We start from the raw sequence: 15,366 nt of genomic DNA, 5'->3' as shown, positions 1-15,366 counted from the left end.
CAGCAAGTTGGTGTCAAAGGCGCTCTTAAAAGTTTCCAGAGCTCTCGCTTTTTCATTTGCACCAACAAATTTATTAAACTAGTTAAAGAAAAAAATTTACAGCATTTACAAAAGGCTGCTTCACTTTAAACTCGACCTTTACGTGTCTAATCAGGCCACATTTGTTCTACGCGTGAAGCCAGCCATGTTCCTTTTTATAGGGACAGCTTAGAAAGCAGCGAAGGTGTGCGATTGTGTATTTGTGCATAATGAGGCTGCAATTACGTGCACAGGTGTGGGCATGCGGGCCGGCCGTGTCACCGGCAGGTCTCCCAGTGACAGATGGTAATGAGCTTTGGGTGAGGCGAGGCTGACAACGTCTCAACATCTTCATATTTATGTGTGTGTGTGTTTATCTCGTTGCACTTTTGTCCTTGTGAGCTTCTGGTGGAGGCGCAGACCTTTGGAAGGAGGACGCTTTCCCAAAATGAGGTCATTTTGGATGGTTTGGTTTTAAAAAGCAAATAAATTCAGTGCAGCGTCCCAGGAGGATAAAAGCAAAAAAGATGTTTATGTGTGCAAGAGTGTGTATCCATGTGTGAACTGTCTTTCTTTTTTTCCTGTATAATTATGAATGTATGTATACTACTCTACTCTATAGTATGAGTGTAAATACGTCCTGTATCTGTGTACTCTTGCCAGCCCCTGACCGGCATGCCAGAATGCAGTCAGACTCCAAGACGTCAGCGACCAGACTACCTGGCCGACTTCACCAGCGGCAGCAGCGCCGATAACTCCTGCTCCTCTTCAGACGAGGAAGAGGAGGAGGAGAGGAGGAAGGCGGGAGGAAGAAGAAGTGGAGAGAAGCGAGGGGAAAAGAAAGTTTCCTACGACCTTGGCGAGAGCAAGGAGAAGAACTTGGCTGAGCGCTCAGGTAGAGGAGCAGGTTGTCTAAGAGCGTGTTTAATGCAGAAAGCAGCCATCCATCCGCTCGTCCTTATCGTGGTCATAGGTCACCAGGGCTAACACACAGAGACAGACAACCATTTGCACTCACATTCACCTCTATGGGCAGTTTAGAATCATCACTTGACCTAAACCCCACTAACTGCATGTGTTTGGAGGAAGCCGAGTACCTGGAGAGAACATGCAAACGCCACAGAAAGGGAGCTGTTATCTGTCCTTGTTTACTTTCTTCTGCGCTCGCTTCCCCTTTTCTCAGTCGTCTCTTTTCTTTCTGCCGTTTGTTTATTTCTTCCTCTTTCAGCTGAAGCCGTCTGATTACGAGCATTACCCTAATTGCTAAAACAACCTTGTTTTTGAGATTTGTGAATGTGAACAGTCGCACGCCTACATATTTGCATATTTTTAATATTTTGTGTTTGAATTTCAGCTCTGTCAGGATTTACTTTACATCTCAGTCTCTGTCATAGTCAGACTGGAATCATACAGTGGGACTAATGTATAATGTATAACAAAGCTGACATGTATGTCCTGACCTTTGCACTTAGAATTTCAGGACATACGATACGCAGCCTGAGGGATAAGATAAGATAAGATAAGATAACCTTTATTAGTCCCACACGTGGGAAATTTGTTTTGTCACAGCAGGAAGTGGACAGTGCAAAAGTTATGAGGCAAAAATTAGAATACAATGTACTGCAAAGAGAGATTAATTGATTAGCGAGCTATATTGAGCTTTAAGACAGATTTCAGAGAGGTGGCTCTCTTTTTACCTCGTAGATCACCATAGTAACTGATACTGAAAGCATCACCTGGTCCAGAGAAGATTATGTTCAGAATTTCAGTTCAAAATCACCTTTTCACTGGCTGTTTCTTTTAAACTATATGAATATGTTTTTTATTATATATGCAACCTGTTGAGCCGTAGCACCACCAGTTGAAACTGTGCAGTGAGAAAACTGTGCTTTACATTGGTTATACTGTCCTGTACATTCATTCAGTCACAGAAATGTTTGCATAATGCATGAATGTTTTTATGCTTGGCTCTTTCATAGTGTCCCAATAACAACTAATAGAGCACTGATTAGGAAAGAACCTACAAAGCCTGCTAATGTATCTTTGATCAGATACATTGGTAGGTTTTTTATCTGTACAATCAGTGAAATGGATTTCACTAAAGTGATTTTAGCGTCTTCTTTATTAGGCCACAGGAGAGTGTCAGAGCTAAACAAAGCGAGTAAGCTTTAATGTTTAAATGGATGCACTTTAAAGTTGCAGGGCTCTAATGTGCAGCTGTCGCATTAGGAATGCATCGAGAGCTCTAAAATAAATATATTAACTCAAGTTGGTATATTTATTTTACTGCTCTTGGTGCTCCTGTGATGATCGCGATTTCAAAAGAAGTGAATATCTGCAGCGTTACTCTCTAATCTTATTTGCAGCAACAGTGTTGTATTTTTATGTTCTGCTCTAACATCCATTCCTCTCATAATTTCTCGGATTGGGGTGAGGACTTTGCAAGAGAAGAGTCGAGTGACGCGTTAATCTCACCCTTTTATGTGAGCGCACAAATTTAACAAAGAACGTTTTTTAAGGCGGTGACTGGGATTTTAGGTTTTGTGAAGCCAGCTGACCCAAGGAAAGCCTGGTTAGGTTGAACTTGCTTCGCAGTGCACCCACTGGTGTATCTTTCAAATTTATCAACATGTGAAAAAGCACGTTTAGACTTGCAAATTCCCATTTCCAGTTACACGGACACACACAAATGCCGAGAACTGCTGATTTGATTAGCATCTGTGGTGCACGCTCTTCAATAACAAAGCAGGTCAGGTTTGGTGGTTTGAGTTGGCAAGTGCTGCGAACAGGTGTTCATCAGCCTTCTCGTCGCCTAATTAAAGCCTAAGCAGAGTGACCGTGGCCTGTGACTTGACGAACGTGGATCTTTGTTGCCGAGCTGCTCACACTGCTCACAATCGTGGACCTACACATACACAAATGCTGCAGCGCTGAAAAGCACTTGAGGGAAGAAAAGTGTCCTGACCAGTGCAGTTCCAGTGAATAGAAGGTGAAAGCAGAGGCAGAGATGAAGAGAAGGAGGAATTTTTATAGAAAGAGAAAAAGGACTTTGTTGTGCACCTTGAAAACACCTTGAGTTTAATGCTGAAATAGTCTATTTTATAGTTAGAGTGATAAGTCTCAAGCATTCCTTCAATTTCACATAAGTCGCATACATCAACTCACTTTCAGCCCTCAGAAGTGAGAAAGGGAGCAGCTTTCACTGCAGCCTATGTGGCGACCTTGGAAGGAAAGAAAAAAAATCCCTGGTTGCATTATGGGTTGCCAGTCCAGAAAAAAAGAGGACCCTTGCATGAGCTCATTCTAGTTGTTACAAAGTAAAGGACAAAGCCATGAAAAAGCCCAACTTTTGGACAAAGCGTCTACGGATGTGTGTGTGTGCATGTGTGTGCAGAGAGAGACGGCAACCTTGCCAAGCCCTACTCCATACCAAGCCACCAAAGGACTGCTACGGCTAAGCCACATAATGCTCTCATTTGGCAATGGCCGATCCTCAGAAGGGTTAGCGGCGACATGGACACACGCAAACACACCCATACTTGTGTGCACACTTGATGTCAGACACACACACAGTGCACCAGCAGAAAGCACACACTAATACACTGGCTAGTGGACAAACTGGAAGAGTTTCAAGGGTGATAGAAAGTGTCACTGTGGGTTTTCTACTTCATTTTCCATCTGTGTACATGTGTTCATCTAATGTGTGTGTGTGTGTGTGTGTGTGTGTGTGTGTGTGTGTGTGTGTGTGTGAGACAGAGGCATGCTCTTTAATCCATCCCCAAACCAGACAGGACTAATGTTTAGTTTCTGGTTTTGGCTACACATGCTGCGGTTGTTAATAACACACACAGTGGATCACTGGGCCAGTGTGCCAGAGTGCAGCTGTGGGAGTTTTAATGCCACACTTCATCTCCAAAGCCACCCGGAGACAGATAGAAACCAGAGGAGAGAGCCTGACAGTGACGGCGGCACTGAGACAGGCTGAAGAGAAGAAACCGAAGTGTGACAGCGAGTCAGTGAGCTCCTCCCCCACTACTCTTTCCGTCTCTTCTGTTTCTCTACAGGCCGCATGCACTGGAAACCTCCAATCAAGTCGCTCAAAACGAGCACTGCCCCGTCCGCGTCACCGTCGCTTTCTGGGCCAATCCGGCGCTCCATCTCGTGCCCTCGTTCCATCGCCTCCCTGTCGTCGCCAAATGAAGTGCGGGCGTTGTCCACCAGGCCTTCCCCTACGGTTCCCGTGGCCACACCCCTCGTCAGGCCGAGCTCCGCCACGCTCCGCTCGCATTCGCTGAGCCGCAGCGGCTCCGCTCACCGGGTGCCTCACAGCAACAGCCTGGGGACCATCCACTCCAATATAGTAAGATACTCAACGCACGCACGCAAAGTAGGGTTAGACTTCAGAATATGTCGCGAGTTGTCAGTCACAAGAAATGTTCTAAAATGCTCCAGCTAGGATTAAAATAAACAATCGAGAATTACTCTACAGCTTTATCACTAAAGATGGAGGTGCGTATTCCATCATATCGTTACCCTTTTCACCCTTTCTGACATATTGTACCCAGACCCGCTTAGTATCGTTTAAACAGTCCGGTCAATACTGTATAGGCCCGCTGGAGCCCACAACAATAACCTTCTATTATGTTGCCATCTGTTGCTTTCCACCTGTCTCCTCCATTCCCCTTCCTTTTTTAAAGTGCCCTGGTAACCTTTGGATGCAGTGGAATCAAATAAAATAGAGCCGAATGAGTTTTGGCATTGAGAGCAGAACAAAGTGGAAAGCCTTCATCCTGAAAGAGGCCATAGCAAGCACCACAACACGTAATGTCCTTCCACGTGAATACGAAATGACATGAGATCCACTAATTTCACCCAGTTTTTCGCCATCTTGCACACTCGAGCTTCAACTGCACAGGAAACTAAATATAGGTTTAGCAGTGAATACGCTGCTGTAGCATAATGAGCTGTATTTCACTGAGCTTATTTTGAACGTTACGGAAACTCAGGCGGGAGCAAAATTTATTGGTGAAACTGGCAGCACATAAATCTCAAGCTAAATTTACTGTGATAAATAGAAATAAATAATAACTGATAATATATTTATAACACATATATAAAATGTGAGCAGTATAAATACATTAGTCATTATGTATAAATGCTACATAAAACTTAATATATTCAAGTGCAACTCCGAAGAACTCAAAATGTGATAATAAAACAAAAATAGAATTTTCTCGTCACGTTCAAGAACATAATACCATTAAGTAATGAGTAATTATAACAGAAATAATCTGGTAATGCCCCTGATTTTTTTAGGCCTAATAAACACATCCGATTACACAATATTATAAATTAAAAGCTGGTTTTTTTGTCGAGTTTTAATGCTTTGCCTTTACGTGTGTGCAGGGCGATCCGTTGATAAATCTGAGGAGTAAAGAGCAGGAGGCAGAGCTGGTGCGTCAGACCCTGGCAGTGCTCACCGCCATGAGGATTAGGTTTCCGGGCAAAACTGAAGAGGAGGCCGAGGGTGTGCTGGACGAGGTGAGTCAAGGATCGCCATTGTGCAAAATGTGAAAATAATTCACAAAATAATCAAAAGGTTATTTTTGCGTGTAAGAAAAATAAAGTGGAAGACAACACGGAGTAGTGTCGAGCGGGAGTCCAGACTCGCGGTATTCCCAGAGCCCCTCTGTGACCAGGTGCGGTCACTGTGCAGCCTAACTAAAAGTGACCTCCTCACTTCCCTCACAATAGCCTGTCTGCTCTGGCTCGGTTCCCATTGTCTTTCAAACGACCCCAGCAGCAACCTGTCGAACAGTTTACCGCCCCGCGCTATTCCCCACTGCCCCTTTGTATCAATCAGTTCCTCCTCTGCTTCTGGTCAGGCCTGGACATCCCGGTGTGTTCGTGTTTTCACAGGTGTGATTGTGCTACAAATTATTACTCAAATTTATGTAAAGAAATTGGCTCATAAAGCTAAACCTAGGAGTTAGGAACTTAAAATAGTGGTCAATGAAGGATACTTTTGTTTTCTTTAAATATCTGTTAAAACAATCAGCATCTGTGTGCAGGTAGCTAAAGATTGAGATTAATACACACATTTTCCAAATGATAGTAACAATAATAATAGTTTCTCAAACAGAGTTACACAAGCCAGGTAATAAAATGCAAACCATGCAAAGCTCGAGGATAAAACTTACAAATATATCAAGCAAAGTAACCACATTCTTAAAATGCAATAAAGTAACAACGACAGAAGCAAATGTAGTGTTGGTCTGGATCCAAGCAAGGCCTACGTTAAAAAAAAAAAAATTGGGCCATCATGTGAGAGGTCAGACAGGCACTTTATTAAATGTCAAAAGTTAAATGCTCATTATGTTGAGGTAAGTCATGTAAAAATGGACAAACAAGTGACAATTCTTGAAAAATTAACAGCATTTTTTTGTTGTTGTTAGGGCGAGCCACCAGCACCTTATTAGTGGCCTCACACAAACACCTTAAAGCAAAATGTGTGCGTGTGTGTCTGTGTGGGTAACATCTGGGTGTGTCAGGGTTGTGGGAGACAATTACCGCCACACCTGTACTGTTAACGAACCCTAATGAGAGCGCCGTGGAAACGCAGACGAACAGCTGCACCTGTACTGTTGACTCTTTGCCTCAGGAGAAAACGAGTGTTCACTTGGCATGAAAACAATCTTTGGCGTTTTTTGCTTTCCGTGATTTAAACTTGGGTCTAATTGGGCTAATGATGTGTTTGTATCCGTGTAATTGGCTCCTTTATCTTTCATTCAGAACCGTCTCTTTTGCCGGTGTTGGAACCAATAAAAAGATGAAATTGAGGGTAATTTGTGCCTGTACAAAACACATTGTGACAAATGAGCACGCAGCTTACCAGACAAAAAAAGACCCAAAACGTAAGAAGCGTTAGATGTGCTGCGGTAACCAATTTCTCAACTTGTTTGTTGGGTTCTTACTGAGAGAGAAAGCTAAACAAGTAAACAAGCAACTTTCTAGAATGTGAACAAATTATTTGCTGCATTGGTTTGTCTGTGTACGGTGTGTACATGTGTTACTCGTGTAGGGGGTGGGGGGCAATAGATGTTTATACTGTCACACTGTGGGGACTCGTCTCTCTTTTGGGGATAAAAATGCAAATTGTCCAAGTTTAACTGCAGACTTGGTTTAATGTTAGGGTGACAGGGGCAGGCAAGAGGTAATAGACGGGGTAAATGTAAAGGAAAGTCAACGTAATGTCCTCTGAAATGATGGAAACCCAACTCTGAGCGTGAGTGTGTGTGAGTGTGTGTGTACACATAAAGTTTGCGCTGCAGCTTCCCGATGGGAGCAGTGTTTGCAGGGGATCTAGCACGATACGTGTGAGGTATGTGCACCAGTGGGGAGATGTAGACTGTGTCAACATGACAACAATAACAGTGCCTTTAGTCACACAGTAATGCTGGCAGTGGGAGCTTGTGCATTGCAATATCCAGGACAGCTTTTGAGCATAACAACACATCCAGGGTTTTTGACTCACAGGGTCATAACCTGTAAAAAATCTATTATCATTATAACTCTTTTGTGCTACATGTAAATGATATATTTTATGTGCATTTTTCTTATTTACAGCTTTTCTGAGATACTCTCTCAGTTTTAAAGTACTGTAAAAGTGCAGGTTTAACTGTTCTCTGGCACTGCACTCTTTAACTTGGCAGTGATAAGTTGTTGTATAGTATCTTAATGAGGACAGGGAATCTCTACAGAATAAGTTTGACCAAGACCCGCCTGCCCTGGAGTCAAAAAGGTGCATCTGTTTCCCCCTGGAGGTGTATTCCTGGCCTCGTATGCTTTCTTATTGTGACTGAACTGCACAGCACAGTAACTGCCCTTTAACACATGGTAATAACCCCGAGGTATGATGGACTGCTACTGGGAGACAGCAGTAGCAATGTAGTCTGTTTTGGTTTGTTTTTTGTTGGAACGATGCAGAGGCTGTTATTAATAATTGCACTTCTCTGCAGGTTTTAAGGTTACCTTTCAGTTGTTAACTCCTACTTTTCTTCCACAGATTCTGGATAACTGGAAATATCATAAACCAAAGGTCGCCTCCTACTGGCTGGTGAAGCTGGACTCAACCAAACAGCGGAAGGTGAGTGTTAGAGCCAGATGTGAAATGGCATGTGAGAGCAAGCAAAGGTTGCGCTGTTTCCTAAACCCAGGCCCAGTTTGTTCGTGTCAGTAAAAAAAGATAAAAATAGGTGCAACTACCAGTAAAAGTAAAGGTTACTAAATCAGTTTGTGCGCTTACGTATTTTGCACCTTGAGAAAGGAACTCCCAGAAATACATATACGAAAAAGTCGCAAATGGGCTTTTTTACAACAAACCTCTTAATCTGTGCAGACGTCCACATTTCAGGAGATCTGAGCGAGGTCACCTGACTCGTCATTCATAGAACAGTTTGGCTCCAGGTCTGTATCAGCTCCCGTTGTTTTGTTTCAAATTGTCACTTTCTGGTGGATTTAGGGCCAACTGAGTATCACTGCTTTTGGGAGCAGACAAGAAGGCAATCCCAGCAAACAACAAGAGAGGTTATAAAAAATAAAGTTGTAGCTTTTTTTTCCATCTGCAAAGACAGACGGAAATGTGGACTTTTGAATTCCAGAGAGCAACGTCCCAAAACCTGATCTTTGTCTAGTTATTAGAACTTTTTAAAAATACTCGTCAAAATACTAATCAGTGCCTCACACACTGTTGTCAGAGGCGTCATTCTTGGATATGTTAATCCTGGAACTGTAAAACAAAAAGATCCCCGTTTTTCTTTTGCCACCTGCATAAATTGCCTGCCCTTGCCGGCGCCGGGTCTGCGCTGTCACCTTGTACAGAATGGACGTTGTTAAAACCGGCGAATGTGACAAAGATGTCACCTCTCCTACCTGTTTCTCTGAAAGCTTTTGTACAACTTTTAAAGCACGAAAAATAACCTCGAAATCAAACTTCAGAGAGCGAGAGAAAAAAATAAGACGAGCATGAAGATCATTACCATGTCAGACAGTGAGAGGCAGACACACCAAATAGGATGTAAACAAAACACAAGAGGGGACAAGACATGTAATGGTATCCAGTAGGCGTGTCAGTAATGATGTGATCTCTCAGCCAGTGCTTTCTGCACAACTGCGCTTGGCCGTGTTGTGGGCTGCGGTGGTGCGAGCTGATGTTTTATTTGGAGTGGAGCAGCCTAATGAGCAGCAGGCAGAGGTCAGGAACATAGCGCCCACCGCTCTGCTATCTGATTACCATACCAAAACATATCTGTGTGTGTTTACTCATCTATCAGTTTGGCTGAGTGTGTATGCATGTCTCACTCGCCTCATATTGCTGTTGGGAAATCTGCCTCTTCGCATCCCAAACACACATGCACACACACACCGTCCGATGGGCACTTCAGTAATGAGGAGCGAGGAATCAAAGTCAAAAGAGCCACAGTGCTGCACTCTGAGCGGGGTGAAAAGAGAAAGAAAAGGAAGGAAGAGAAGTCAGCGAGGTGGGGAGGGATGGGAAAACGAAGAAGGGATGACGGAAGGCTGGCGCAGGTGTCCTTAGACCGCCCGGGAACTTCTGACACCTTATCTCCAAGACTGACGTTGGTGCAGCAATTAGTCCTCTGCCGTGCTCTCCACTGTCTGCCCCGGCACTTTGTGTCCTGCCTGTAGAAGAGCCTTAAAAGCACACAAATGAGAAATAGGCTGCATGTCTCTGCATGCAGTCTTGCACGAGTCCACAGGCCTGAATCCGGAGATAAACCCGCTCAAATCATTTTTATCTTTCTTTATGCACATTATGTGTATATATGCGATTGCAAGTTTGCTCTCTGTGTTGGCCTCCGTCATCGCTGATTTTAAGGTGAGATTAAAAAACGAAGGAGAAAAGAAATGACAGGTGTAGCATTACTTTTCCCTCATGTTCCCATTCAAGCCTGAGCCTCTCTGTCCTTTTCATCCCCAACTCCCGCTCACTCTCTCCATCACTCAGGTGCTGGACATTGTACGTACCAATGTGCGCTCAGTGCTGCAGCGGATCTGGAAGGAGCCGGACGTGGAGAGCCTTCACCTCTACCGGCTTTTTAATCGCGTCTTCAACAGGCTGCTGTGGAGCCACGGCCAGGGCATGTGGAACTGCTTCTCCAACACCGGGTAGGTCCAGTCGGAGCCAGGTGATGGACTGGGTTCGGCCACAGTTGTTGCAACTGTGTGCAGTCAACTGGTCTCTGAAATTGCTTCAAAGATGGGAGCAGTTCTGGGACCAGTCGCAGTCAGTCGCTGTCATCAAACCGACTTTGATGCTTTGAGCTGTTTGATTAAACAGAGTCAAGTTGGCATTTCTGTGTAATGTGTTTGCGATAATGCCACAATTAACTGTGATACACCTATTGCAAAACAGACAGACACGGCTTCTTACCTAAATCACTGTTTTTTTCACTTTGCAAACAACAACATGTTAACATTCTTATGCAGCTTCACTTTTCACATAGTAAATCTGCAACAGCATTTAGAGTTTTTCACACTTATTAAATATTTCTGACTGAATATTCTGATTTCCTGTGGCTCCCCTGCTGCATTCTCGCCGCTCCATTTAAAATATTCTGGAAATGCTCCTGGCTCGAAAGCCTGAGTAAAAAAGCGAAACGACAGAGCCAAAGTTTGGGGATTTTTTGCTCACAGCTTTGAGACATCCAGCTGTGTGAATTACGGACTCCTTCCCTCTCCTTCCAAAGGAATAAACACTCAACGCGGCAACTATCACTCACATCTTGAGTGCAAAATAAGAAATGCTTTACGGTGTTAAACTTTGTGCAAATTACAGTAAAAGTTCTGCCATAAATGTTTCATTATTTCATGGAGTGGAGTTTCGCTCTTTGACTCCAGCTGGTCACAATAATCTTCTGTGTTTATAAATTAAATGGAAATTAATTGCAAAGCTTGTGGCTGCCTCACACCAGGTGACCTGTGCTTCTAAAGACTGAGTTTGAGGTTTCTGCACACTGAACCTCTGGGCAACCAGTTTGTCAACGCAACTGCTTACAGTGGATCCCAGCCAGCAAAGAAATTCAATGCGATCAGTCTGTAGTGTTTGTCGGAGGCTGCTGTCCTATTTTTACTCTGCTGTGACTGAGGCCTTAGAATGACAAAGGAGTTATTGGTAGGTAAGTTTGGGTGTTTGGGCGAATATATCGACTGTCGTCGACGGGTTTTACAAGGAACATTTATTTATTTAAGTAAGTTTGTTGATAATGTTGGTTGAAGCAGTCAACAGAAATAAATAATACCGCTGTTTTAACGGCACCCTCCTCAGAGTGCGCCCAAACGTAGCAGCGATTCATTTACTCAAACTCATGACAGAAAGAAAGAACAGCAGTAGCCAATGTTCAGAAAAAAGCGTTTTATTTAAATAACAAAACACACAATGGTGGGGAGGGAAACAAAGACAAACTGGCTTCTTTTTTCTGCTGTACCCTGTTTACAGGCCGATCCAGTGTTTATCTGTCTGACACACTCGACCAAACAACAAGTTAAAAATCGTCTCTTCCAGCTGCGATGTAACGTTAAGTCTCAAATAAATAAATAAAGGAATAATCCAAAGAGTAGCTTCATTCCCTCCAAACAAAACTTAAATTCTTTGACAGGAAAACAAGCATGTTTCCTGTTTACTGCAATGTTTGCGGAGGTGGTTAACAATATTACCGGCGGTGTTGAACATGCGTCCTGGAGGTGTGCTTGTGGCTGGTATACAAGGATATTTCCGTGACTTCACTGGGAGATGCATTGTCCAGACCAGTGGATCGTCTTCTCCGCCTACGACCTCCTCGCTGAGCTAACAGTCCGTTTCTAAATCAAATCAAATCACTTTTATTGTCACATCACATGTGCAGGCACACTGGCACAGCACATGCGAGTGAAATTCTTGTGTGCGAGCCCCACAAGCAACAGAGATGTGCAAACACAACAACACAAACGAGCAAAATACAAGAATGGCCAACCTGAAACTAATAAATATATGTACAATATATAATAGTGTATGCATTTCTGGATGTGTATACTAAATATTTTCCTGTGTGTGTGTGTGTGTGTATACACATTTTTACAAATTAAATAGTAAAAAAATAAAATAAAATAATAATAATAATAATAAAATATACAGAGTTGAATATGTGCAAAACAAGTGGCATTTATATACAGTGTGGAGTGCATAATGTTGAAGTTCCAGTAGTGAAGCTGAGGTGTCTATGACGTGTTCAGCAGTCTGATGGCCTGATGGAAGAAGCTGTCTCTCAGTCTGCTGGTACGGGACCGGATGCTGCAGAACCTCCTTCCTGATGGAAGCAGTCTGAACAGTTTATGGCTGGGGTGACTGGAGTCCTTGATGATCCTCCCCGCTTTCCTCAGGCAGCGCTTCCTGTAGATGTCTTGGAGGGAGGGAAGCTCACCTCCAATTCTATCTGCGCCTTCGCCTCCAGTCTGTAATTGGGCAATTCGTTCGTCCATGTTTGGACTTCTTCTGTGTTCTAAACGTGCAAATCAGTCCGTGCATGATTGCATTGCTCCGTCCATCAAAAAGTCTGTGCATGTGCAAATGTATCGCCTGTCGTCGGTTATTGGACTGACGATTGTCAATTTGAAAATTTTTACATTTCACCCAAACTTATTGGAAGCGAGCTAGCTCATCCACCCTGGTGCCATTTTATATTTCAAGGTAGAAAACCTCCTAGAAAGAGACTGGATGGACAGAAACAACTTGAAGATAAGTTGCAGAAGCAAAAAAGAAAAGAAGTAATTAATTGATGAAGAAATCTCTGCACAGAATCACTAAAATCACACATCGGATCTTTTATTGAAATAAAATTCAGGTTGAAAATCTATATTTACTGACATCCATCCACTGCGTAATTTCTCTCTAAATGGGCACTAAAAAGATCAACCTCTTGAAGGCTGCATACACACCAAATATCAAAGTCAAACGTCGGTTGTGTGCATGGATCCAACAAGCAGGTTTTATTGCAGACGCACACAGAGCGGTGCTGCAACGGAGATAAACAGACAATTGTTGCTGATATTATTTCCACTGATGCTAAAATGGCTCTTTCAGCTGAGCGTGCTCCGGGGTCATGCGAAAAAAATGATCAGTAAAAACCAATCTACGCACCTCTGAATGAAACCAGCCTCGTACCTATAATGTAACATCAACTTAGACGGTAAGCAATTACTTAAATCAGGACTTAAAAAAGAGACTTTGAAAAATTGCCCGTGTTATCAAAAAGAAATCGCCTGAATGAATGGAAATGTTCGGGGAGTCTAATTCTTCAGAAACAACACAAACAAGTGATTACGCTGCAGGCCAATTACACTTACTTTATTCATTGCATAATGTCACTCTTCCATCTCCATAACTAGAGGTTCTTGCACTACACAATTTCCTTCATGTCCTTAAGCCCATTTTTCATCAATATATCAGTTTCACTGACAGCAGGGACAATTTGCCATTTTCTTTCAGTATGACTGCGGAAGAAATGGCAGCTGAATGACAGAGAATGAGTGACAGACCAACCAGACCTAACTGCACTTTCCTGAAAGCTTTTGGGCATGAAAGAAACATGTTAGTCTTTGTAGACAGGGTGCAGATTCAGGTCACAAATCTGGGCTGTTAATCAAGGCTTTTTCACTGGTGAGAGCAAGAAGAAAGCGAGGGGAGGGACAGAAGCAGGGGAAGGTGAATGAAGGCCTCTGAGTTCCTACACTTTAGGTTGTTATCTGATACTCTGAAGTTTTATTGTGCCTTTATTTATTTATACGCTTCTTGAAGCGACAGAAGATGAATCCTCACAAGATGAATCACTGCGGTCACAGCTCACTTGATCATGTCAGGAAGACGCACCGTCCAGTTTCCACTTGCTTAAACACGCAAAAAGTAGACACGCATACCTACAGTGGGAAAATACATTTTTATTCCACGAGACATGTCAGACACTTTACTTGCAGTGCAATTATTTTGTTTCCTGTAAAAGCCTGACTTGTTACCCCCTTATTCTAGTGTGCCTACATTTAAGTATTCGTAACTATAATTATGCTGTAATTTCAAATAAAATACATTGAAATTCCATTAATAACAGAGGAATTATGCCCTTAGCCGTGGGTTATATTATCAAGTGTTACTGAATTTTCATCTGTTTGAATCTCAGTGATCTCGACCTGCTGAACATTTTCCAAGTGCAATCATTTAGGAAGGAAGTCACCTACTACTTTTATTCCATAGGTGCATCTACTAGGAGGCTGAGGGGTAACGCTGGTGGCTGCCAGTATCTTTGTCTCTTCTGGGATAAAGGTGTGACTTCCTCACATCTCCTTCCTTCCATATTCCTTACAGTTCACTTGTTCAGCAGCGACTTTTCTCTTGATGCAGTGGGCTCAGAGGATGTAACCTAAGTCGCTGCTCTAAGTTCTCCATTTGTCCCTTCTCAATTAAGGGAGACTGGGGAGGAGAGTGAGAAGGTGATGGAGATTAAGGGGTTGATACGCAGTGAGAGAAGAAAGACAGCAGCTGGACAACTCCAAACTTTTGTTTGCAGGAATTTGACCGATGGCTGTCGTCTACGTTTCGGGTCTTGAAGAGCCCTGAAGATGATGCAAATCAGTCCACCGACCATTCACACAAAATCTTCCCCGCAGCGTGGTGCAGAGGTGTGGAGGGCTGAGTGTGTTTGTTTGTGCGTTAAAATGTTGCCACAGTCAATAACTCTGCTCCCTCCTTCAGTTTAAAATCGAATTTTGACTTCCACTACTGATTGCAGCTTTCCTTACAAACTACTGTATACGGGGATCCACTGAAACTCTTCCTGGTGTACTAAATAATATGTAGTAATGATTCTGGACACACAGCCTCTATTCATTCACTCGACTGACCACTTCTGCTCTCGCTTTTTCTCATCCGTCTGTCCCAGTCTGAACGTGGCGTTTACAGACAGTAACCGATAATTCCTGCTGTATTTCTGAAAGTAAGCAAACATTTTATTTTTTTTATTTTTACTGTGTGATCGCACAGTCAGTCTCAGGCCGGCTAAAACGCTCCGAGTGCTCGACCAATCAAACATTTTTTATCGCTTCAAGCTCCAACCCCAGAGGACCTGAACTTTCAGAAAATACTACCTTCCCAGGGCTTTTAGGGGGCTAAACTAATTACCCCAGAACTTAATTTAGACCTGGTTCCCTGTGGTTGAAACATGTTGAATTCCTTCAAAAAGTGCTGCTCCCTGGTGAAAGCTCCCGTTTTATGGAAGTGTGGCTGGAGAAAAAGTGGAGGAG

General features: G+C 43.2%; 1 protein-coding gene across 3 annotated transcripts in view; it reads left to right on the top strand.

Annotated features, from left to right (window-relative positions):
- The window catches only part of ttll7 (tubulin tyrosine ligase-like family, member 7), an 82,202-nt gene that overhangs the window by 58,167 nt on the left and 8,669 nt on the right, over window positions 1-15,366 (top strand). For all 3 annotated transcript variants that reach the window (XM_085246348.1, XM_085246349.1, XM_085246347.1), the window contains exons 15-19: window positions 682-913; window positions 4,083-4,378; window positions 5,425-5,559; window positions 8,084-8,164; window positions 10,046-10,206. In XM_085246348.1, coding sequence (XP_085102474.1) covers window positions 682-913; window positions 4,083-4,378; window positions 5,425-5,559; window positions 8,084-8,164; window positions 10,046-10,206 — 905 coding nt within the window. The remainder of the gene's footprint in view (window positions 1-681; window positions 914-4,082; window positions 4,379-5,424; window positions 5,560-8,083; window positions 8,165-10,045; window positions 10,207-15,366) is intronic.

The sequence above is a fragment of the Mchenga conophoros genome, linkage group LG15, assembly GCF_057382185.1.
Source record: "Mchenga conophoros isolate Kocher_MC1m ecotype Shallow Benthic linkage group LG15, M_conophoros_male_GT1.1, whole genome shotgun sequence".
Classification (NCBI taxonomy): domain Eukaryota; kingdom Metazoa; phylum Chordata; class Actinopteri; order Cichliformes; family Cichlidae; genus Mchenga; species Mchenga conophoros.
This window is presented reverse-complemented; position numbering and strand designations above follow the sequence as displayed.